We start from the raw sequence: 27324 nt of genomic DNA on the forward strand, positions 1-27324 counted from the left end.
AAATAATATAAATTTGTAGCAATCTGTATTATGTCCTAAACAGTTGCAACAGCTGTATTATGTCTTTAGCTTTTTATTTATAATGTGCTATGTAAACACATGGCACAGAAAACATTTTGCATACTTACTTTTCTAAATATTACTTTACACACCACTCCCTGGTATTTTCAGACATATTCACTAATAACTTAATAAACAAAGACTCTGCTATCATATAAGCAACACCAAATGGTAGGCATATACCAAATATGGTAGGCATAATAATATTGAGAGAAATACTAGCATACAAATAAAAAAATCCCTGAAATTTAAATCAATAGCAGTGGGTTGAGATGAGAAATATTTAGTGTGGAATATTTCCATTTATTTATAAGACATTTACAAAAGCTGACATTTCAAAACTAGGATAATTTTAATTCTCCTGAATTTCTCCAAAGAATCTATTAGAGGCTACACTAGCCCGTAATAAATAATTTTTTCCCACTTTAGGGACAAAACCCCCAAACACTGAGAACAGACAAAAGCATTATCTTGGGTGTAATAGGAAAAGATTAAAATGTACTTTTTTAAAACGTATTTGTTAACAATTTGTATCACACTTGAAAATAAATCACAGTCAGAAAAAAACCCCAGTCAAACAAAAACTACCATCGCCAAAGAAAAATAAGTTTTTGAAATAGAATAACAGCTAATGGTCTCATAATTAATTAATATCTTCAGAGCCACCTTCAGGAATATAAGGTGGACAAATTCCATATTTAGGAGAATGTCACATGATGTTCCTTGATCAATTAGGGCACATTAAGCACAAGATCAGCAACAAAAATAGCTGGAAGCATATCAGTTTACTGCTGGGAGATGTTTTCCATTCTATTTAGAGCTGAGGCAAAACATTAGGTTTCTCTTTCTATTTTTTTTTCTTTTATAAGTGTTGGATTTACTCTGCAATTTATATGAAAACATTTTTTTAAAAATCAAATGAAGAATCAGTGCTTTAACTTCCTGGCAGCACTCAGGTGAGCCCAAATCAAGATGTACTTCAATTGCTGTGATTAGAGATGGATCACTGGCTTTGGAAAACAGTTTGTGTACTGATCATGGGATGCAGATGAGTATCAGCTACAGCAATCCCTTTGAATTGTTCCAAAAGTCAATTTGCGAGTCTGTAGTTCAGTGAAGACATGAAAAAAGATTACTTAAAATGTTTTTAAAAACCCTAACTGCTGATGCTCTGTTCTGTCCTTTTGATGCCTTTTTGATAGGACAGTAGTACTGAAAACATACATATTTCATCTGTATGCAAAGTTTGGTAATGACTTGTCTTAAACATCAGTACCAGCACAATGGATTAGGTTATTGCACATCAAGTACCTTAAAACAAGGTTTCCTTTTGGGGTATATGTGAAGCTGTAAAAATGTACAAGAAAAACTGGCAAAAAGCCATTCAAGCTTTTAAGAGTAAATATTCTTCAAAGTAGAGCAAGCTATAAAATGTTTAATGGTTATAAAGTCTAGTTGTCTTCTGCAGATAGACAATGTTACTGGCATTTGAATGAAAACAATCTCAGAAATAATATTGGAAATGTGAATAACAAATTATATCATAAAAATAAAACCTGGAAGTTCTTTCCTGACACAAAATAAATTGTGATGGTAAAAAATAGAAAGAAAATCACAAAAACCTCTTAAATCTTTCTCTCTTTTCTTCCTTTTCCTTTTACCAAATTTGAAAGCCTACAAATAAAGCTGAATTAAACAAAAAGTTAAATCCCAGAATAAACACAGACTTCTTTTTCAGTTATGCTTGAAAACAAAACCAAGCACAGTAGATACGATTCTATTTATTCACCAGCTACAGTATTATGAAATCATACTAGATTTTTTAGTTCAGCTGTATGTCTAAAAACCTTTAACAAAATAAAAAAGCCTCAGAAGATCTGTTTCTCACAAATTTGTCAAATTTAATATTCCTGTATTCTCAAATCCTAAAAAAATGGGGTGTCATATAAGACTGTTGAAATCTGTCCAGTATAATATTTTGATCACATACTTGTATTCAAAAGATTATGAATTATCATATTTTCCTTGCTCCTGTTGCCACTTCTGGTTTCTACAATTCTCAAATTAACATCAGTCCTTTCAGTCCAGCAGCTAGAAATTTGCTCATTACTGGAACAGTAACTCTTTCTTTATATACATCCTTATAAATCTGGTTAAAGCACACCTGCACCTTTCAAACATATTAACTCCATTTAATTTTAATAATGTGTGTTTCAGCCTCCCTTTTTGTCTTCCTTCACTGTACCTACATTCTACTTTGGAATGGTGCCTAACAATGACCTATTGAATCTTTAGCAGCTCTTAAACAGGATTTTTTTTTAAATGTCACATTTTGCCAGATGGGTTAGTACTGCCCAGAGTGAATCATCACCATTTACTCTGATATTCACTGTCATCTGACATTTATTACACTCCCAGAATGTAAATTAAGGTACTCACCAGTGGACCTAAAGCACAACCTTTTGCAGTACATGCCTGGACTCTGAAGGAATGCAGACTCCAAGGAGCAAGCCCAGAAGCATAACAACTCAGCTGTGATGAATTTTGCAGCAGAACACCATCCATGTACAATCCATAGCTAGTAATAATACCTATAAAACAAAGTGAGAGCTCTCAGTAACCAAAAAGCTACAGAATTTACAAGAAAAATAGTGTTACAGACACCAAGGCAGTAGTAGTAGTATTTCAAACTGTTTACAATTGAGCAGATACTGTTTAACATGACTGAGCATGTAAAACTCAAAATAAACATACCCTTCCATCTTTAACTGTTGAATACCTCACAAGTGGGCTTCATCTCTTTAAACAATGACACTATTCCAAAGATTACCCCTAACACACTTGCTTCTGAGCAGCAGCCAACATCACCTTGGAATGAGAAAAACTGAGGCAATTTTGGTTGACAGCCTACTCTGCATATGGCTTTTCAAACAACACAAAAATCCATCTCATATCTTAACATCTTGGAAACAAAATCTCCAATATAACTGAAATCTGGAAGGACAACTCAGGGCAGTGCTGTAACTACAACAAAACAGTAACAAGTAATATTGCCACACAAACCACCTTTATCATATTCCTCCTTTATGACAACTATTTGAGATTTTCAGCATTTTACCCACAAATTACATACTCCATTAATTTGGGGTAGGAGTGGGGTGGTTGGAAAATGTTACCCACTTTTCTAAATGAAATGACAAAATAGCAATGATTACTGTTTCCTTCTCAATATGCTGCAGCAAAATTCCTGAAGTAAACTACTCATTGCCTACTAAATCTACAGAAAGAAAACATATTTGGAAACTCAAACATTAGCAACATTTTTAGACAGAGGAAAGAATTTATAACTGGTTAAGACTAACTAAAATTGCAAGTGATTGCTTATCGCATTTATAAGGAATTCTAAAACTTTGTTCTTCCAGAGGTACATGGTAGGACAACAAATTCTGTACAGTGTTTTGAATTTAATGAACTAAGATTTAGTTTTACAGATTTGCCTAGACTTTGGAAACTGAGCTTGCAAAGGAGTACTTTTTCTCAGGGCTATTCTGCCATCTCTCTCACTTTTGAATAATTTCCCTTTTAAAAAGTTATTTCAATGAGAAATCTTAAAGCAAAGGATTCATTTGAAGTGATTTTGGTTCAGAGGATGCCTTCTAATCCTTCCACTATAGAAGACAAATTCCATTGTAAAACTGTAACTCCATTCACCATACCTGCCTGTAAAAATTAATTTTTTTAAATCTACATTGAGGAAGATCTGGTGTGAAATTGAAAAAATATTTTCCCCTCTACAAAATGGAGAAGTGCTTTATAAATAAAAGTGTACACACAACTGTTTCAGCTGAACTTTGAAGAGTTCTGCTTCGAAAGATTTATATGCTAAAGAACTGAGTATGGTGAAGTGATTCACACACTCCTCAATTATTTTCTCTTCTAGAAAAGTGAGAGGCACAACTCAAATCAGACAATAGAGATGTGTGTAGGAGGTGGTCCTGGAAAATCTCACACTACCAATATTACCACATTTGACAGGCTTCCTAAAGCAAAAATCCCTTGTGGTTCTGGTGTCTCTTTGCTTGTGAAGCACTAACATAAATGGTTGATATTTTTCCAGTATTAAATAAACAAATTTTATGTATATGGGTATATACTTAAAAATATTTTATTTATCTCAGAGGGAAAATGTGAATGCTGGCATTAAGGATGTGTTTTACAGGGGAAAAATGCCAAACATTGGGATACTCTAAGCACCTACTATACCTGTAGCACTAACTCTTTTAAAGTATCATAGAATAGAATCATAGAATTATCTGTGCTGGAAAGGACCAAAGATCACCCAAGTCCAACCCCCGGCGTTGCACAGGACAGCCCCAAAAATCACACCATGTGCCTGAGAGCATTGCTGAAACTCTTCCTGACCTCTATCAGGCTGGTGCTATGACCTCTTCTCTGTGGAGTCTGTTCTTGTATCTGACCATCCTCTGAGTGAGGAACCCTTTCCTGGAATCCAACCTAAACCTCCCTGAGATCCATTTGATCCATTACCTCTTGATTTTACTGTTGCCTTTGCCTTGCAGAACACTGATGGAAAAAAAACCAGTATGAAAAGAAAGAGAAAAAGCACATTTCAGAAGAAAAGATCTAATAGTCCATTTCTGAGATGTGAAGCCATTTTTCTAAATTAGGAAATAACTATTTTTACAAGGGATAAGTAACTCTGCCTCCCTATTTCACCAGTATAGGCTTCCAAAACATACAGACAAAAAGTTCAAAGTTGGCCCAAAGTGAATAAACTTCTTGAGACTCACTAAATATTGCTGAAGTTCACCATGCATAAAATATTTAAGACCATAGGACATTTATGTGATTTACAAGGCTTCTGAGCAACATGTGGTCACCATGAAAAGATGCAGTTTCTATATAATTATGAAGTCTAGCAGCTAGATCAAATCTTGATTTCATTGAAGACAAAATCTATTGTCTATAGCACCATTATGTTTCACTTTAGAAAAGAAGTCCAAGAATGCAAATTGAACTGAAGAAAGCTATAAAGTCCTCTTATTCCTCCTTTCCCCTCTCTGGGTGAGGCCACATAATGTGTCAATGATATTCAAGACACTAAAAAGGTTTTGAATCCAAAGTAGTACAAGCACTTTACTCTTAAGGTGCAATCTAGAGGTCAAATCTTAAGCAAACATACTTTTACCTACATCAATTTCACTGACTACAAACACCAGTCATCTCTCATAAGCACAAGGATTTGCAAGAACAAGTACTGGCTTAGTTCACTGAATAATTTTATAAATCTGTTTTTACTATTCCTACTATTTTCCATAAAAATTCCACATGGCCTTGGAAGATACAGTCCTGATTTAGACTTGGTTTTATCTATAATGTGAACATAAAGTGAAATTTTTAAGAACTGACCAGATAAGGAAAATTTTCAGTGGAGAATTTTCAAGGATTTTAAAAGAGCAGATCTCAAATTATATGGCAAGATGATAATGGATGTGCTCTGAAGGATAGATCATTGCTTATTAAGGTCACTAGAACAATGAAAGGTCAAAACAGAATATCTGATGATATGTGATTTCACAAGCCTCTCCATACATTACTCTCACTTAAATAGTCAATATTACCTATATTATCTACTATCTACCTACATATGTGACAGGTATGTGTACAGTGGCAGTACCTGGGCCATGTCCCATCAACCATTTTATTCTTGAAAATAGGACAAAATAAAATATTGATATTTCAAATATATTCAATATGCCATCTTCCAAAAGTCATTTTTCTACTTGGTACATAAACGATATTTCTGAAGCAATTTTCAACAAATAATTAAATGTGTAATTTCCCATTTTTCTATGACTTCTTTTCCCCCTCAAAATAATGTAAACAGGCCTTAAATTCAACAAAAAACTGTACCCCTGAAGTTCAATATCCACATCTGGATAACACAAGCCTAGATGTTCTGTATCCAAAGCTTGTTTCTCCTCATTGTGCCATCTTTATGAAGAAGCCATGTAGCCTTTTCTCTTGTTTGCCACCTCTGATCTCCAGGGTAGTATTTTAGCTCTCCTTTACTTTTTTCTAATTCATGGCAAGCAGTTGGAACCCATATATATCATAAGAACATGGCAAAGTCTGTGCTGTCCCAACCCCACTCAGCCCACACACACCCATCAGCAGCTGATAAACCTCCTCAGCCCATGGAAATAAACAGTAGCATCTGTCAAGCAGTAGCAAACAAAAAGAGGCAGGAGAGAAAGGAATGGCCCCAGAGATCTAATAAGGAGATGACAATCTATGATATGCAAAACTTTGTAATTCTGAGGGTTCCACCTGAAACAAAGCCAAGCTCAGTATTTTCTAAAAGCATTAATTATACCCAGCAGCCTGAAACACACCAAGTTGGAAATAATTCAGTTCAAAGCAGGAAACAGTTTCTATGCTTTTGAAAAAAAAAAAAAAAAAAAAAAAAAAAAGCCCACATCAAAATCGAGAATGCACCAGTGGAATGCTGAAGTAAGAAAAAATTAGGGTAAGTATCTAAGTACCTTCTGCTGGTCTTTCTCAAATTTTACTCTTCTCAACTATGGTATTTTTCAGCCTCTTACACAGTTTTAAAACCCTGACACACACAGAGATTACAAATGATGTGGCCACAAGGCAGCCCAAAAGATGTTTTGAGAATGAGCAAAACAGAGTCACTGAACAATGCTTACCTTCCTGATTAAGCACTTGCTCAGTAAAAAGTTTTAGAGCTTATTTGCTGTTGGGTTTTTTTAAATTATTTTTGAGAAAATGGGGAAAGTATGGAAATAGAAAATTTAAGAATGAGAAAAGATGCTACTAGATAAATCAAAGAATCATGTAGGTTGGAAAAGACCTTGAAGATCATTGAGTCTAGCTGTTAACCCAGCACTGCTAAATCCACCCCTAACCATGTCCCAAAGTGCCACATTTTTGCATCTTCTAAATACCTTCAAGGATGGTGACTCAACTGCTTCTCTGGGCAGCCTGTTCCAATGCTTTGGTTCTTCATGGAACCCTTTCCATGAAGGAATTTTTCCTTGCACACAATCTGAACCTCTGTGGCACAACTTGAGGCCATTTCCTCTTGTCAATTGGTTGTTACTTGGGAGAAGAGACGGATCCCTACCTGGCTGCACCCCCTTTCAGGAAGTTGTAGAGAGGGATAAAATCTGCCCTGAGCCTCCATTTCTCCAGGCTGAACACCCCTCAGCTGCTCCCCACCAGCCTTGTGCTCCAGCATCCTCCCCAACCCCCTTCCCTTCTCTGCACTCAGTCTAGCACCTGAATGTCTTTCTTTAGTGAGAGGGCTGGAACTAAACACAGGATTAGAGGTGTGGCCTCACCAGAGTGCAGGGGGACAATCACCACCCTGCTCCTGCTGGCCACACCATTGCTGATCCAGGATGTCACTGCCCTTCTTGGCCACTTGGGCACACACTGGCTCATTCAGTTCAGCCACTGTTGACCAGCACCCCCAGGTGTTTTTCCACTCAGCAGCTTTCCAGCCACTCCGTCCCAGCCTGTGACCCAAGGGCAGGACCCAGCCTGAGCCTTGCTGAGCCTCACCCCACTGGTCTCAGCCCATGATCCAGCCTGCCCAGGCTCTGCAGAGCCTTCCTGCCCTCCAGCAGATCATCACTCAAACCCACTTGGATAACATCTGCAAACTTGCTGAGGGTGCACCAGCACCTTCAGTGCTTTCCTAGGAAGCTGTTTATTGTAGTTAAAAAGAGAGCCAAGCTGTACATACTAAATGCTGTATTAACAAGATGCAACACCCAAATTCAGTTATGTGTCCCAGCTTTTAGTTGTTTTAAAAGAAGCTTGTGGAAATTTATTTCTTAAACTCTAGGTCTTTCTTGTGTGCTGTTGATAGGCATGTATAAATATGTATATGGACATACATATTTATATTTATTTGATTAGTTAAACCACTCTCTAAACCATTTGGATTTTTTTCCACAGTGCAAGGATAACATGATCAGGTCCTGAGACTAACTATAAAATAATGCCTATTTCAGTGAAAATTATTCAGACTTTAGCACTAAGCCACATACATGACTTTCCTTGCCATTTACTTCCCTCCCATCCCTTACCCTTCCCCTTTCTCCTGCCTCCTTGTCTTTGCCACACATGATGAAATTTTAGAAACAGAGTTATAAAGTTTCTAAGGGGCTAGGAAGCAAAATCTTCCACAATGACTTCCATACAAAGAACCATAAATTATCAAATACATTATTTAACAGGCGACATATTCTTATTTCTTTCTAAATTTAATGTAAGACCTTACAGAATATAATCACCACTTTTGGGGGAATCATTTAAAATGTCTTTAGTGAAGTTGAACGAGTAGGATGTGCTTTATCATAACTGAAAGTGGGAAAAAAACTTACAGGACCAAATGAAATTAATGTGAAACCACGGAGAAATAATCATATGCATTGAAATAATATCACGAGCCAATGAAGAAAAACATTTCTTACACTTCAGATTTAGCGATTCCTACATAATATTGCTCTGATTTTACTATCATGCAGGTAACAGTGATTTAAAATGAATAAAATCAGAGGGAATTCCAAGGTAGATGATACTGTGCAACCCCACTAGAAAAGTAAAATTGGTCTAAAAATTTTACATAAGGATGTTTTGTAATGAAAAACATTTCTAAACAAAAGAAAGTGTATTATTTAACTTTCACAGCCATGGAAATGTACAACTATATGATGAGTATGCAGAAAATAAATCCAATTATTATTACATATCAATTAACGTAAAAGAAATTGATGTTTTATTGGAGGGTGAAATTAACATCCTAGACTGATATTCTCCAAGAATGCCTATTCCTCAGCTCAGTTGTCCTGGAAAACACTGAACAATGAGATGCAGTACACAAGAACTATCAAAAGGGAGCACTTTTGAGCCACTGAAACCACACGATGAGCTGAAAACCACAATCTCCCAGCTGCAGACAATGATACTATCTCAGGTATTTTATGTGCTAAAATGATCATTAAAAATTAAGCACCACATATAAGCTGCCATTTAGAATATTAATTTACCTTTACTAATCATCTTTTTAACTTGAGGCTAAAAGAGTTCACTTACCATTCGGATACTCAGGCTTAGCCCACGAGATGTTAAAGGAGTCAGATGCATATGACTGGGCTTTTGGAGCAGGAACCCCTTCTGGTGTACTCTCATCTGTTATAGCCATGCTGGCTTCACTTATTGAACACCCTCCTCCAGTGCAAGCCTTAAAATATTAATCAGAACAAATAAACACCTTGCAATGTAGCACCAATAATTTTTCAAATTTTTTTTTTGTCTAAGTTTCATTATTCTTTCACATCAAAACTTAGTAAGCCTGTGATTTTCAAGTAAGACACTTTTCTTAGCATAGATATGTTTACCTCTTTTCTTAAATAGCAAGAGGATGTGTAATAACTTATAATACTTAGTTTTTAGGCATTCTATAGCTGAAACATTCTTCTCTAATTCACAGCAGCACCCAGAGTATGTGCAATTACAACAGTAAAAAACACCCTATTATAAACCAGTATGTATCAGTTGTTATTATGACATATTTATGGAAAATAAAGTAAAATAATTTGTATTTCAGTTGCCAGAGAACAAAATGTTAACCACGCAATTTTTATATTTTGCTTGGGATATGAAATAATACAATGTGTAGGCAAAAGTGGATATCACTCCATATCACAGGTTTTTAAAGTTTTATGTGCACACAGCTATGGCACGTGATGCTTTGCCAATTATTTGCACTAACACTGATGACAAGACTACACAAGTTATAAAACATACAAAAATATATATCTGTACTGGATTTAAAGATTTTTGTGGTAGGTTGTTGTTTATTTTTAGGGTTTTGTTTAATAACAAAATTAATCTAAATCTGAATTCAACAAATATTTACATTTGGACATATATAAAACATATAGGATTATCTGTGTTTTTCTAAGTTGTCCATGTACTAAAGTGGACAAGTGGATCATCAGCACATAAAGAACCTTGCTCTCCAGATCTCCAGGAATAAAATCTATTAATCTAATTCTCTCAATCTATTATATTTATTTGAAAGGATTAGCTTCAGATTCCCATTTCCCATTGTTTTTCAAATCAGAGAGAAGTCAAACATATTCCCTATGCCCTCCCAACCTGTATACTGACCCCAGGGGTAAAAATAAGTATTATTTGTAAATGAAAGACTCTTTTATACATAAAGATTGTTTTGATATCACTGGAAATTACATTCCCAATATAACTAAGGAATGACTCCATGTTCAGTCTGAATTAGCAAGCAAAGATGAAAGAATGCAACCTCAGTTTTGGGAACATAAAGAAAAATGACATTTACTCTAAACATGATAATGCTTATTAAAAATCCCAAAAACTAGTGTCAGTTTAGATGGATGCTCAGGTAACTATTAGCATTTTGGTAAGTAAAATATTTAAGAAAATTATCCTTCCAGGAGAAGAAGAGTAACCTTTGAATTATTTAATTTCCACTGGTTTCATGAAGAAGCCAAAATGAGCAGTTCTGGAAGCCCTCTTTCTCCTTTACTCCTTACTGACTTGCTGACTAATTGATTTCCACCACGCCTACTTCAGCAGTGGAGAGCATTTCAATTAAAGGCTTGGTAACAGCAGCCTTTGCATTCATTTAATTCTTGAATTTCATGCAGCTCAGTTTTTGTATTTCTAAAGTTTGCTGGGATATGAAGTTTCTGGTTCTTCTAATGAAAATCAGCAAAACAGAGCTCATCTGCATTTAGGTAGTGGGATTTTAGATCAGTCTATCCAAACAGACTGGACATCTGGCAATCATATCCAGTGATGCTCAAAGCCATCAAAACCTCCACCCAGACTGAGTTCCCATTTTGTCACTCAGCAAAACAGATTTCGGGTAAAATGTGCCCAGGGGAACTGGGCAGTCAAAGATACAAACCACATCAGATGACACCACATAGCAAGACACCAGCCAGGACCTGAGCCAGCTTACCCACACTGCAGCATCATGAGGAGATACTGCTTACCATTCAACCCCAGAGACCTTCAGTCATACAAATAACAGTGACACCCTGGCCACTAAAGGCAGCCTTCCAGCTTTCCATTTGCTTTCAGACTGGCTGCCTCACACCCACCCAGCTTAGAGCATGAACAGAACAAAGATAATTTCCTTTGCACTAATCCATGGAGACATGACCTTACATCTTCTTGGCTGACATTTGGAAAGAAGCATCAGATTTACTTACAATACCTGTTGTACTCATTTACGAATAAAATTGCTACATATTGCATGGCAGTAATCAATTCTGAAAACTGGCAACAGCATGCAAAGATAAACATTTTCTTAACTCTCTTCAATGTAGTTACATGAACCTTACATAGAAAAGTTAAAGTCAACAGCCTGTGAGGTGCTGAAAGTTTTCCTCGTGAGGCTTCTGATTCCTGTGGTCAAGCTGCAGGTTTTGATAACATGGAAACCAAAACAAATTTTTGAATGGATACAAACCAAAATTAATAGTAATTGTGAAACAAGGAAAGTAAAAAAGGTTCTAGCTGGTAGAAATATTTCATTCTAACAAAAAAAACCCAAAAGAACAAATAAACAATCAATCAAACAAAAAGAATAATTGAGTTAAATTTTCCACTGTCAATGGGCATTTGGGGTATTTTTATTCTAAAAGTTTTATTGAAATTCAGTTAAATTATATATGAAACACTAAATATTTTGATTTTTTTTCTCCATGTGTCTGTGCTTGATTTGAAGTTTTTGTGAATTTGTTTTTTGTTGGGTTTTTTTAATATTTGGGGCCTTTCCTTTCATAAAGTATACAAGTAACATTTGACCATGTTTAATCTTCATGACTTTTAAACTTGCAATAGTACATTCTTCTCAAACCAGTCTTGGTAATCCTATGTATCATGGATCCAAAAGTTTTAAAGCTACAATACCTCAAAGATATTGAGCTTTTCATGCACTTTCAGACTTATAATTTTCTTCTAACTCACCTATCACAGACCACTGCATTTTATCCAGGTAAATCTGGTCATCTTTGTCACTAGAAGAAATTATCTTTTCCTATTTTCTAATAAAATGCAAATGTTAAGGGTGGGATAAAAAAAATACAAGGAAATGAGAAATAAAATATAAAGAGCAAAAGGTTCCTAAAAATGTATTCGGTAACTTCTAGGAAATTTGCACAGACTGATGAAGCAAAACCAATGTCCACACAACACTTCCTCCCATATCCCAAGGCAGAGACACCAAAACAAACGGTCCTGGTTGCTCTCCAGATTGTAGCTGTTAATTCTCTCCTTGTGCCCCCATGCACAGCAGCTGGGCAGGAGCAGAGAAGAGCTGTGGCACAGTGACAGACAGCACAAATTCTTTTGTAAAGGATAAATAAAAAAAAAATCAAGGCATAAAATGCTTGTTGAAGTAGTGTCTTCGTTTTGGACATGGTGTTATTATATATGCTAAGCAATTTACTATGCTGAAATATCTAGGCACAAATGAATTAATTTCAACATGAATCCAAGCTTTAATTAGACTGAATATCCTTGGTTTTTTCAGCTTCAAGTCAGATCCTTATCATTACCTGAAGGTAGTTTATTTTTTGTGGTATAATATTTAGAACATTCAAGAGCATGTTAAGAAAAAATGAATGCATACCCAGTCTACATAAATGTAAATTTATTCATAATCAAGAGCAGAATATTTTTCTATGGCATTTATCAAAGCAAATATCCTTATATAGGTATTGTTATAAAATGAACAGTGCTTAAAAACAAGGGACAATCCCCTCCTTTTATTCACACATTTTCAGGTTTGTTAGTGAGCTGAAGCTGTTCTATTTCATCACAAAATAAAACCAATGATAAAGAAATGCAGTGAAAACACTAATGTCTTTTAAAATCTTTTGAATACACAAACTGCTGCTTTACACTGAACTCTTCTTCTCTGCTATTTCCTTCTACATACTGATTTTAAGATGAAAGAACAAATTGCCATGGTACAAAATATGAAAGGTTGACACTTTTAAATACATTCAATGTTTTCTTTTAAGTTGGGTCCAAAGAAACATTTTTAAAGCATTTCACGTATTTCTGCTCAATTCTTTATTAGTTGTCCAACTTACCCTTGAAGAAAACCTGAATTTCAATTACGTACACATTTTTGTGAGTCTGTTTTGAAACAAAAGAACCTACTTTGATAGAGGATGGCTCATGCACCTTAGCTTCAAAAAGAAAAGGTTAAACAAAGTGGACAGAAGAACCATTAAATATTAAGATGCTAACAAAGTCAGAATCATTTTCACCATTTTACACCTCTACTACACATCTTTAAAACTTACAGCTAGTTTTATGAGGTATTCAGTACCCGGGAAAAGCTGTGGAATAGTAAAATCCAGAAAAAGTTCTGTGCTGTTATAGATCACATTCCACTTTGTAAAATTCTGCTCATTGGTGGCCATATAAATTATATAGCGATCTAGGATTCCATTTACTTCTACTGGTTCTTTCCATCTGCAAATAAAAACAAAATATGATTAAGACCAGACCAAGTAAAGATTCAGACCACGCTGAAAAAACATAAGGCTTTGTTTAGGGGACTTCTTGGGGTTTATTTTGAGAATTTGAAAATGCAGTTCTGCAATCATAAAAATAAATCTAAACCATATCTCTAATGCAGTATTTGTACTCAGTAGATAAATGATTACACACAAAGCAGGGGCTACAAAAGGGGCATATCACCAGAACATTTCCTGCACTGAAGTTTGCAGAGGCTATGCCCATATGTAGGTTATACTGATTGCGTAAAGACAAAATGGAAATTAAGTTGGCAAGTGATAATCAGAAGGTTCACAGAACCACTAAACTAATCACTTCTATGCATTTAATCATAATAAATTTAATTTTATGTCACAAACCCTTCCCCTGATTGAACTCACTGGAATTCTTGAATAAACTGATGCACTATTGTGCTGTCAGGAAAGAAGAAATCCTTACTTACTGTACATATATTGTTCTAGAATCCAAAACTGTCAGCACCGGGGCATCCACGTGAGATGGTGGCAGCTGTGCCGTGAACAAGGTGACCTGGGAGCTGTTTGTGCAGCCAGCAAGGGTGCAGGCAGTGAGCAGGAACTGGTGTGGTGTGAAAACTGCCAAATCTAGGGCAAAAAATGAATAGCAATTTGGGTGGTGCATTCATTTTAACTTGTTTTGCTATAGCTTTCGGATATTAGTTTAGGAAATCAAGAGGAAGGGGAGCCTGTATCTCTTAAATGTTTCAGGTTTGCCCTAGAGGAATGAACAGGTACTGGTTCTTTAGCAGTAGAAAACTGCACATTTTGACTACTCATAGATCAGTGAGGCGTGCTTTGGCTGAGACAGCCCCACTGTACTCCATTTACACCAAAATGTACACCAACCAACCAACAAAAAAAAAATTAATTAGATTTTTAGATGCTACATACTACATCAATTTGCTACAGTGGCAAATGAACACCTTTGAGATAATTAAATCAAATCAAATTAAAGTAATGGAAAAACAAGTACAGGTTCATTAACACAGCTGGATTATACATATTTTTTTTAAATGTGCTGTATGAAACACTAATGTCAATCATTGATACATACAACGATTCACTCCATGCAGATTTCACTAAAAGCATGAACACAAAGGAAGCTCATTGTTGCCACCTCCCAAACTGATCTGTTCTCTCTTTGCCTGTTTGTCTTCAGCTGCATGAACACCAAAAGATTGTAAAATATAGTCCAGTAAAGACAACTCATCTAATCCTATAGCAAAACAACTGTTCAATGGTTATTAATTTTGAAGCTATCTTGAGTTTCAATTACTGCAGAAAATGGTGAATAAAATATAGCATTTTTGAGGAAAAAATATTCTAAAAGATCATATATTCTTCCCTATACTAATACAGGAATGTTTGTTAAAAAAATTGCAGCACAAAATTAATGCTGACGTAATTTTCTAATATTTTCCTTTCTCTTTTTTCATTAAAATACAAACCATAGACTTTAACTAGCAAATCTTTTAAGAAGGAATTTACAATTGAGGCTTTGGCAACTGTAAAATGTATACAGGTAAAATGTTTGTTCAATAGACACATGTTTTCAGTATGTCAGAAAAGTTCTGTGTTTTTTGTAAGATATAACAAATAGTAGTGTTTTCAGAGCCCAATAATATCAAACTATATTTTTTACACAATATTCTTGAGCACAAATTAAAAAGTCCAGTTGGACTTTCACCAAAGAAGAGATGGTGTAGACCCAACTTTTGACTCTTTTTTTTCCCCCTTTTGTAACATCTCCAGTCCCTGCAGGAATGTAATTTCTTCTGATTTGCTCAAGTCTATGTAAGGAAAGAATGGACTTGTACATTTTTATTGAGAATACCCTATCACTCAGTGGTATTGTTCCATGGAGCACATGGCAAAGTGTGAGTTAAAAAAATTGCTGCAGCTACAAAAAAAATCATCAAGTGAATGTCTGCAACAGTGACATGTTTAATCAACATAATGGGACTGATTCTACCAGGGTTAAGCAGTGCTTAAGTCAGTGAGAGGGGAAAGCACACTCCAGAGCAGGTGCTCAAGCTGGCTCAGCATGCAGGAACCTCCCTGTACTGCACTGGCTGTGCTGCCTTCATTACTGTACACCTCCCTGGGTCCCATGTTCCCTGCAGCTGCATAAGGGAAGCCAGAAAAGGGAGCTGAAAGTCTGTGACACAAGTATTGCACATTACATGTTGTGGGTGGGCAAACAAGTGACCAGAAGGATTTTACTTTCTGCAATCCTAAAACGGATAGATGAAAGCAATTCATGGAACTGTATAATTCATAATCTCCTAGATACTGACTATGCATTCTTCTTTCAAAGTTGAAAGTATATGGTAGAGCTTCACCAAAAAGAGTGAATATAACCCAAGGGAAGGGAAAACAAAAGGTTTATTTCTCCTTTTGCATTTGTTTATGGTGGCTCATTCTTTTCCTTGTTAGATTCCACATCTGGAACTCCTATTTTTTAAAAGGTAGCTTGTATTGAAACCCTGATGTGATGCAGACTATAGCTGATGAGACTACTGGCAGGCATATATTTGTGGAAATACCATGTGTACTTTAAAGAGGGAAGAAATTTTTCAAGGACTAAGAGAATGGAAGATGGGAAATGTTTTCTGAAAAAAACAATTGACTATAAGTTACCTTGTGTGTCCCAGTACCAGTAATGGAAAAAGCAAAAAGAAAAGACAGGGAAACATGTAAAGTTTAAAAAACACAATAGCAAGGAATGGAAACACAGCACATATAAGTGCAGAGATCATTTGAGATCAGATGGTAAACATACTGAAAGGGGAGGGAAGGAGAGTTTAAAAAATAGTTGAAATATAAAATATGTTTAAAAAGCAACATGTCACCAGAATAAAAGAAAATCTTTATTCTTCATCTTGATTTATTAACTAATAACTATGTATTTTGACATTAAATAGACATTTTCAATGGAATCTCAAAGGTTCAGGTGGGATAAAGGCTGAAAAGAAAGTTTATGCTTTTGTAAGCAGGAGAAGGAAACAAAGAAATTTTTGCCATTATTAAAATCTTTCCACAGATCTCAACATTTGGATGAGCCAGCAAATATAAGGTAAGCAGTATTTCTAAGAGGTTAGAAGCAGAAACTGAAAAACTGAACAATAAAAATTATATTACATCATAATCAACACAATTATTCATCACAACATAATTTGGGAGATATTTTCCTATTTCAAGTTCAAAGTGTTTCATAATGGATCACTGGATTCAAACAGCTATGGATACAAACATGAATTTGAAAGAGGGAGGAGGTTCTTAAAACTACAAAGCCACTGTTTGTCAAGGTTCTCTAGCAACAATGCCTTGCTTTCCATTTGCTTGATTGCATGATTTGCATAAGATCAAATGTAGGCAATTGTGGACATGAAAAACAGATCTCTCTCAAACACATTAGAAACAGATCCACAAGCATTATGTGGAAATGTGTTAACAGAAAATGCACCCCAGTGCATGGAAAATTCAGTGACTAATGTCAAACAAAGTATCATTTACAATACAGGGTGTGATTTATACGTTATTTTACAATTGATTTCATGTTGTTGCTGGATGAATTTCACTGATCTCAATTTACAAGACGAACACAGTAAGGACACAATTACAAATTTTAAACCTACAGCAAAACCTGAATTTTTTTTCTTAAAAATTTTCTTGATCAGGTCATATTCCAATCTGTTCCACAATTCCAATTCCCTGAGTTAATTTAAAGATCAAATCTTTCTTATTTCAATATTCCAATAACTATTCACTGAAAACACTTATTTCTTACCAATTTAAAGCTAAGCCTAGAAGTTCACTGATGAAAAAACCCCCGAATTCAGGATTTGGTCTTGTTCTCATTTCTAGACTCAGAAGAACAAAAAGCATGAAAAAACAAAGAAAAAGATCCTTTTTTTGAGGGCAGGATTTCCTCAAGTCATTGTATTAAAGTAGAAGGTAGACAGAAAAATAATTCTGCATTTTTTGTGCCAAAAGCAGAACAAAGGAAAGAACACTAAAATAAAATCCCACATATCTGTTTTAAACCCATCACTTACTTTCCCTGAAGAAAAAGGTGAAGGGAGAGGTAGGATCAACCTGCCTTTTCATCTCTCTGACCTCAGAGGCAACACAAACAAACGAAATCATTTTCTAACTCATGCATCAGCAAGAGAACTGTGAACTGTAGTGACTATCATTAAAATAGATATTTGCATACCACTACATGTATTAGATAGTGGGTGTTTGGAACTTCCCCACACTAACCAACTACAGTGGTTGGCATCCCTCAGTTTCTAACAACCACCTGCATAAGTCCTGAGAGCACAATCAATGCACGAGACAGAAAGAATAAAGAATGACCCTGTTTGCATGGTCAATAAGAACACTCACTTGCTTTGATCAAATTTAATGGGTAGTCATTGAAAGATAATATGCAACAGTACAGTGCCACTTTTAGCATGGAATTTGATAGATGTTACTAAAAAAAAGTATGAAAAGATAATTAGCATAGTCAAAAAAATTTTAAAACAAACAAAAACTCAACTAAAATTAGAGATTTAACAACACATGAGCTTTTTCATTCAGTTGTCAGAATACATCCCAATTAAAAAAAACCACACTGGTAATAACTGCAATATTTTAATTTACCCATAACACTCATACTTTATATTTAGATTTGCTGCAAGAGAGCCACACACTCTTCTTTTCCCCTTCTTCCTCCCTATTCCCACCCTCCCTGGTTTCAGGCAGCTACTCTAAGGACCAGAAATGGCAACATCTTGAATGGTGAGCACTCACATGGCTTGGGCAAGGAACCCCACATAGTGTCTCAGGAAAACAATTGAGACAATAGTTATCCCATTGCCATACTCAAAGGAAAATGATTCAGCAACATTCTAGCAAGGGATTGGTAGCAGCCCAACAACAAAAACCTGCTGAGAGAGTTTGAAAATTAAAAAATACCAAAGAATTCCAGTCCCCACAGAGTTTATGTAGGTACACTATACAAACACTTCAGCTTATTACTCACCTCCTTACTCTGCCCTCTCATCTTCTTTCTCACAATCTGTTATATTAACTCATAGTAACATAATATTTAATTAGAAGATAAACTCCTTGGGACTATAAATCTGCACCACCAATACAACCATATCTCCCTCTGATTTCTGTACACCACCAAAAAATCCCAAACCTCTACTTCATATGGTGTGTCAAGATCATATTTCTAGGCTTGTTCCATCAGCCACCAATCTGTGCCTTCCACCATTTCCTGAAAGCATGCAACAGCTCACATTCAACTTTTAGTACAGTATATTCTGCTTCCTCTATTTCTAAAGCACAAATCTCTTAATTATATTGACTCACAAAGAGCCATCACAAATGTACATCTTTCCCTGGAAGGACATTTTATACTAATGCTGCATCACTTCATAGATGTGCAAGCCCCACACCACACTAATCACTTCCCTGAAAATATTTCAGAAAAAACAAGGTATCACAAAAGACACTCCTTAGGTACTTCAGGCAACTCAATCAAGGCAAAGAAAGTGCTCATGTACCTAATTGTGTAAATTTGCAATGGATGGCCTTCCACACATTCAACTGGCCCTTTAATTGAAGATAGTAGCAAATTTTGACATTAATTAATAAATAAGAATGCTTGTGTGATTTTGTGATGTTGCAGAGTGAAAAAAAAAAAAAAAATTTAAGCCATTAAAAACAAGTGCAAGTAATAAAGAGCAACAAATAAACCCAGGATCACAAATGACTATTTTCAGGAAGCATCATAGGACTGCAAAGACTCTGACATAATGGCACATGGACAAAACAACTTGGTTCCAGCTGGTCAACACATGCTGATGTGTTTTAGAAACTATTTGTTCAGCAGTAAATATCTCTGGTTTTCCAAATTACTTGTAAAGGAAAAAATTTACTGTGAGGGCAAGACACTGAAACTGGTTACCCAGTTGTGGATATCCCAGCCCTAAAGTGCTCAAAGACCAGGCTGGAAAGAGCTCTGAGCAACTTGGTTGAATGTCCATAGCTGGTCCCTTCCACTCCAGGCTATTCCATGGTTCTATGAAATCCTCATTCCTTTTATGCTTTTCATAATTCAGGGAACTTCCAGGTCCCATCTTAGGAAATAAAAAGCAAAGCACAAAACCATTTAACATATGGGAACATGAAAACATAACTATTTTAGTTTTAACCTTCCTTAGACAGGTAAGCATTTTTTATTTACACATTACTCCTATCTCTCTGTAAAAGCTGGAGAACAAGGATTACAGTCTTTTATTTTAAAGCCACATCCCTGAAACAGCTTCTATGGGAAGATTTCCCACACTGTTCATACTCTCCAGTTAGGACACACTAGCTTGAAATCCAAAGCAGCTCAGCTGAAAAAACCTCAAATCATGTGGAGTGCCCCACACCACATGGTTTGGAAAAAGCAGAAGGGATACATTAGAGAAGAACATTTAAACTTCTCTTCAGACTAGCACTTCTGCCTAAATTGCTTGGGTGACTCTAAAGACATGTCATGTCACTGACCACAGAAAAATCACAGTGCTCCTTGGAACCCTCCTTCCCATAACATCCCTGACATGTTTTCCTCTGACCCATCAGCATTAGTCACCATCAGAAAAATATGGAGGCATTTTGGAAGGCTTTCCAAAAGCTTCTCTTGCTGCTGAAATGACTCAGAGCCAGTCAGTCAGTGCAAACATTCAGCATCAAATGAAGCTACTGAATTTCCAAGTTACTTCTTTGCTGACTAGAATTAAAGACATTCACTGTCTCCCTAGTTTAATTCAATTATAAAAGCTGGACAAAGAAAGTGAGTGTGAAGGTCAGAGTGGGAGAGAGCAGAAAGAAGATGAAGCACATTAATTTTTACCAGGCACATGAGGAGAAGGAATTGTGGTCAATAACACTATCTTATTTTGATGTCCTTCTTCTACATTTCTTTACACATCATATAGAATGAAGATTTTAGGATTTAAATGAAAATTTCCATTCATGAATGTTTCCAATCCATTCAATATATTTTTTATTCCAGCTTAGAGATGAGTTTTTAGTATACATCGTAAGAACCATAATGTCTCAGTCAATGTTTAGCCCAAAAAGTGAAAAAGGAAAAAAGCATGGTTTGACCATTTTACCTCTGTATTACTTCAGCTTTATATTCACAACTGGAAAATATATTTGCAGCAGGCAAATACATTTCAAATTTGAATCTCTGAAACCTGCATCTGTAAAAATGGAATTACTCTGGATTCACATTAGTATGACCAAGAACCCTTTGGCTCACCAGCAGAAGTAAATCCTGTATTCCCAAGCAATTCCAAACTTGCTGCAGTGGGAGAAACAAAATTCAGTCCTACCTAGCATTTGGTGCTGAGGTAATTGTATGAAGAGAAGTGCCAGGCTGCCACTTTTACAACCCACAGAAGAACACATAGGAGCATGCTGCTGTGGCAAATAAGATGTGGTTATATATGAATATATGGCAAGCAACAGCAACTATTACTATCCATTTTATATAAATCAATCAGTCTCATCTGGAGCAACATATATCACAGAGTGCAGAAATAAAGTCTGTCTGGAAAATGGCAGTGAGAGAGCAGAGACTTACAAACACTTTCCTAAGAAGAGAGGCTACAAAAAAAAAAAAAAAAAAAACCAAAAAAAAACCAAAAAACACCTCAGAGAAGGAAACAAAGACACACCAGAGAGGGGTATAAGACAGTGCTACATAGAAAAGCAATTAGGATGCTCTGTTCCCATGAATTCCCCTTCAATAATGGAGGGGGAGGGGAGAGGAAGAGAGGGAAAAGGACATGCAATAAATTCAGAAAGTGGAATTTTCAGAGACACTCACCCCACCTAAAATCATGGCACATCTACTACTGCTTACAAGATGATTCAGGGTTATCTTTGTAAATCAAACTTGAGGGGAGAGACATTCAGTATCAATATAATTTTAAAAAATTATTTATGTAAGCATAACTGTAATTTGCAAATCTGTACAACATTCCTGCAAGATTTCCATACTTCTCTCTTTGTATCTGAGACAACTTAGAACTCTTTAACACTGTATTTAATTTTATATAAGTTTTCTGCCAAACAAAGAAAAAGAGAAATGGGATCAAAGAAATACATTTCCAAAATAATTATTTTGACAAAAATTAGACAATTTTATTTATATATTTTTCTTACTAGAATTTAATATGCACACTAAATTACAAAATATCCTTTTAATCCCAAAAAAAAATGTCCTAATCAACAAAAGCCAATTCATTAAACAAGCAGAAGCTTGAGAAAGCACACTCAACACTAGAAATTTGAACCTAAACAATAAAACTACAACAAGGGCTCTTTGAACTACCATCAGCTACAGGCTGATGAAATTAATGATTTATAGGTTGCAAGTTTTATTGAGCAATATCTGCATTTTACACCCATGATGAGTAACATTTTCACAATTTTGTATAGACTCAGGCATGTGAGATGATTAGAGAACAATTCTCACCATCCAGGCAAGCCACCATGTGATTTAAGAGTTTCTGTAGAAGAGATACTATCACCTTCCTAGGACCAGAACACCTCTGTATTCCTGAATTATAGTCAGAGGATAAAGGAGTTTGCCAAAACATTGCTGTAGTGCTGGAACAAGGATAGTGGGAGGACTCAGTTTCTGAGCACTGCTCCTAAACAAGACAATTTATAGCAAGTTAAATCTGTTGCAAGACTACAAAAGCTGAGCTAGTTTTCCACTGACCACAAAATAAGCAGCACAGTAAAATATACTGTATTCCTATCTGCTCTTCTCTCTCCTTAGTAGAACAAGCAGCCCAAACTGCAGTCACTATTATGGTCAACATGTGGTTGGGCAAAATTATTTTGATTACTTTTTTTTGGTTTTGCTTTAGGTTTTTGTTTTGTTTCATTTCATATCATATTTACTTTCAAAACACACACACAAAAACAAAGGGGGAAAAAAAATGAAAAACTGAAAGTTTTTTTCAACTTGACATGTTGCACTACCCAGTTATGGCATGTAGTGTCAGTAATGCCATCAGATAACATAACTGCCACAATCTGATGTGATGCATTAAACTGGGATTACCAGAATAAATCACGTTTGTGGGTGCACAGATCACAGGTGGTGCAGTCAGCTGCTCTGTATTATGGCATATCTATAGGATGTGCAGATTAGGATGCAATGTCCAGAAGCTTGTTCTCATTTGTGAAGTGCTTTGCAACCATAAGTCAATAGTAAGGAGCCACAAAACAGTTATAATGGCATAAACCATCATCAGGGAAAAATACAAATCGATCAGTGCCAGCAATATAAAAGGAAGAGCTTGCATCTGTCCCCAGTCTCATAAATTCAGTGGCTGTTGCAGGCTTTTCCTCTGTCCCACATGTACTTTATTAAGAACAGTAACTATCATAAATAATAATAATGCAGAGTAGTTTATTTCAAGATGAATGCTCTTATTATCTGTTGATCCTATACCTTATTTCTTACATCGTGTCTGTGTTCCTCCTGCAAATGGGAGGGGAGTGCTAACCAAATTTATTGTTTGAAGTTTATGCCTTTCTACTGGCAACAGAGTGCTATGCCCAGAAAGTTGTCTATGTAGGCTCCTTGAAATATCTGCATACCTTAACCAGCATGTTAAGCCTCTACAAAGGAGGCACAGAATTTACATTCTACTGCATGCTATAAATAAGTAATAAGAACAGATTAGAATTATGCATTTACGCCTACTAGTGAGAGTGAGATGCATAATTCACAAGTGGCAAACCCTTAAGAGGCTTTCACCCCACCCCTCTCCCTGCTCCAGCCTTGCCTGTGTAGAACACAGTACATTGTTCAGTCCCACAGTTTCACTATTTTAATTTTTTTATTCAAGATAGGTTGTTTAGGTTTTATAACTACTCATTCTTTCTTGCAGGAGAGCAACTGACACTGTGTTAGTAGTCATTGCTGGGTATATGCCCACATTATGCTACATTATTGGTATCATCTTTATAAGTTTCCCTGTGAGACTCAGGGACACAACTAAGAGAACACATGACCTGAACTGAAATTTCCCTATGCTTCCCTAGCACTGTCTGCTGGAGCAGGACCAAAGCAGGGCCACCAAGTTGATATTGATAAGTGGGATGGAGCACCCCATCTATGAGGAAAGGCTAAGAGAATTGGGATTGGTCAGCCTGAAAAGAGAAGGCTTTGGGGTGATCTAATTGCAGCCTTCCAGTACCTGAAGGGAGCCTGCAAGAAAGGCAGAGAGCACATAGTGACAAGGGGGATGGAATCAAAGAGGAGGAGAGTGTTTAGATTCCATTTTCAGGTGGAAGTTTGCTCTGAGGGTGGCGAGGCACTGGAACAGGTTGCCCATGGAAGCTGTGGCTGCTCCCTCCCTGGGAGAGGCCAAGGGCAGGTTGGATGGGGCTCTCAGCATCCTCACCCAGTGGAGGGTGTCCCTGCCCATGGCAGGGGGTTGGAACAAGATGATCTCAAAGTCCCTTCCCACTCAGGCCATTCTATGATTCGTGGTTAACATGACACACTGCTCCTCTAGTTGGACCTCCTGGAGGAACAGGCAAATCTCTATGTCAATTTGCATCCTCAGCCTCTCTGCTGAAGCCTGAAAGCACCTGGAGTGACCACAATTTTTACAAAAGCACATGAAGGCCAAAGATTTTGTCAAAACTGTGGCTTTTCCCCACAGCAGTTCTACCTCCAAAAACTGTTACCTGGTGGTAAGGTGTAGAAACAAGGATCCATTTCATTCTAGATGCTTTACTTTTTTTTTGTTTCTCTTGCTACGCCATTACAATTTTGATTAATGTACCTCCCAAAGAAGCATCACTAAGGACAGGCTCTTTGGTGAAGAAGTTTCCTTATAATTTCTCTCAGCTGTTTTGAACTTAGTCTATTTATCTACCTGAATTTTTTTTCTCCTGCATGCAAATATTTTAAATTATTTTCTAGCTCTATTTACCATTTGTTTATTTTGCCTTGATCCCTGCCACACAACTTCTTTTTAAAGCCACACCTTTTACCTCTTTTTTATGGTAACATTTCTTATTTATCAATCTTTTTATCTATTCAGTGTTTTATCTATTCAGTGTATCTCACTTTACTTTTAGTTTTACTTGACAAGGTTTCTCTGCTCTTTTTCTCTGCCTGTAAACAAAGGAGAAAGACTTAAATTGCATATGTATTTTAATTCCCAGTACAATTTAACAGCTTAAAAATTGTTATGTGACATTGCAACAATGATATTAAATCCCAAGAGCCATACCTCAAAACATTCAAAACACATTAGTTGAAATGTTTAATCTAACTTATCCTTGAGCTGATGAAAAAGCTAGGATGCCAGCTCATGAGAATATTTTAAATTCTTGCCAATTGGATTCAATTTTTGTTTCTTTATCAGAACTAAAATTACTAGCATTATTAAAATTAAGTGATCATAAATAGCTCCAAAGTGAATATGAAATTCAGCTTTGAAAGGAAGCTATTGACATACTGCATCAACATGGGTAGCTTACCATTATTGGTAAGTCCCTTAATTTGTAGCATTTCTCCTAGAATAGACTGAAAATATCACTTATGTATCCTTTGTGTGAACTACCCCTAGCCAATTATCCAGAGGATTCAGACTCTCCTAATAAACCAGATTTCCTGGTCACCTCTGAACAATATTATGTAGCCATAAACATACTCAGACATAAAAAAAAAAAAAAAAAAAAAAGAAACCAAGATATGCAGACTGCAAACATGATTTAAATGTACCTCTGTAATCATGGAACCTGGCATGTCCAAAGCATCCAACACAGACATAACAATGTTTATCATCCACCTTTCTATCCATCTTAAGACCACAAGTCCAAGCCTTACTGTCTTAATTAATGTACACTAATCTGATTTTCTTCTTACATGTTTAACTTTATGTTCCCTTGAGTATTTTTTCCAATAGTTACTTTCCTGGTAACTCATCACATTAGTGTGTCACTCTATTTATACAATAAAAGCAATGGAAATGAAAGAAAGAAAAAGAGAAAAATCCTCAGCAGCTTTCAGAGTCCAGTTACAAACTATGTAAAATGCTTCAATCAGAAATAAATAATCATAAAAATACATATTCCATGGAAGACTAGTGAAAATCATGATGGAGTTTAGTTCTGACTAAAAAAGGCTATTAAGCTTTACATAAACAATTTAAGCAATCAGTGTAGAAGCCTAAGTTAGATTTCTGGCAATGATAACAGGAAAGGAAATATCCTAGAATGCCTCCCATGGTTTTTGGGACAAGATCCATTCCTTTCATATGTTTCCATATAACTTAGCAGGATAGAGAAACAGATTTTGAATACATGAATACTCCAATCGTACAAACCACCCTATATTTTTGAAATCAAACTTACATCCAACTAATTCATAGCCTGATAACACACTATCTTGTATTGTTCACACACAAGACAAAACCTGTGCAAGACAGAAATAGTCAGAAAAGTCACCAATTACATTAATTGGTGAAGTATTTTAGAAATGGAAGTTCTAAGGAAGTTTCTCAGACTTATTGAAATTATAAGTCTGAAACACATGCAAAAATCAAAGATTTCCCTTTCCATAAATTTGTCTCCTTACACATTTCTGGGGTTTTTCTTAATGAATAAAGTGCTGAAAATATTTCAGTAATGGTAAATGACTCAACACCCTTGCGGTCATGGATATAGCAAAAACAAGAAAAAGGGGAAACCCAGTTGGGAATCACCTAGAATATCTGATGTGGTGCTACCTACCTGTACCTTACCATAGTTTATCAATATTCCACTACTGTTAATGTACCAGGCATAGAGAGAAGGGTCTGTGCCTAGCACTAGCCAAAGAAGAACACATGTACTCCTCTGTCAAATTATCACAGCTGATAAACCAGCACACTTTGTAATGCAGCAGCATGGAATAAAATATCTATTTCAAATTAAATATTCATCAACTGTTTAGCAGGTCAGGAGACCAAATGTTCCTAAATTAATAAGGAGAACTATGAGTATCTTTTCCAGGGCATAAGGAAAAGCTCAGACAGAAGTTTTATTATGCATCTGGAAATATTAAAAAGGCTGCCCCACTCTATCCAATCCTATTAAGTTATTGCTAAGTGAGGTGTGTCCTTATAAATGGATACCTAAAGATTCAAGCAGAAGCAGCAGGTTTGGACTTAGTCCATCTGTGCAAGAGGTGTCATATCTTTATTTACCTGAGTCCAGTATTACTTGAAATTAAGCATAAATCACTTACCAAGTATCTCAGAATGATTAAAAAAATATTTTAGAAAAGGGGAGAAGTTTTTCTTGATCTATAAATACATTATTTATAGTTTCAACATAAAATCTTGCAGAGTTTCTGATGTTTTCTAGCTTAATCAAACTGTGACTGGATGAAAACTTGCTTTAAAGAAGAAGCTTATGTGTATGTCTTACCATAAAAATTAAAACCTGAACAGAAGCCACCATTTTGTCTTACCAGCTTCAGGCAAACCACAATTATCAGGCATACTGCTGAAAATAAGATCCCACAAAAAGCAGT

General features: G+C 35.9%; 1 protein-coding gene across 3 annotated transcripts in view; it reads right to left on the reverse strand.

Moving 5' to 3' along the window:
- The window catches only part of USH2A (usherin), a 363259-nt gene that overhangs the window by 168140 nt on the left and 167795 nt on the right, over window positions 1–27324 (reverse strand). For 2 of the 3 annotated variants that reach the window (XM_079297512.1, XM_079297514.1), the window contains 4 exons: window positions 14141–14300; window positions 13482–13653; window positions 9211–9358; window positions 2500–2651 (listed from right to left, as the gene is read on the reverse strand). In XM_079297512.1, coding sequence (XP_079153638.1) covers window positions 2500–2651; window positions 9211–9358; window positions 13482–13653; window positions 14141–14300 — 632 coding nt within the window. Of the gene's footprint in view, window positions 1–2495; window positions 2652–9210; window positions 9359–13481; window positions 13654–14140; window positions 14301–27324 lie in introns of all 3 variants that reach the window. The other variant, XM_079297513.1, reaches the window with a different exon arrangement.

This window comes from Erithacus rubecula, assembly GCF_903797595.1.
Source record: "Erithacus rubecula genome assembly, chromosome: 2".
Taxonomy (NCBI): Eukaryota; Metazoa; Chordata; class Aves; order Passeriformes; family Muscicapidae; genus Erithacus; species Erithacus rubecula.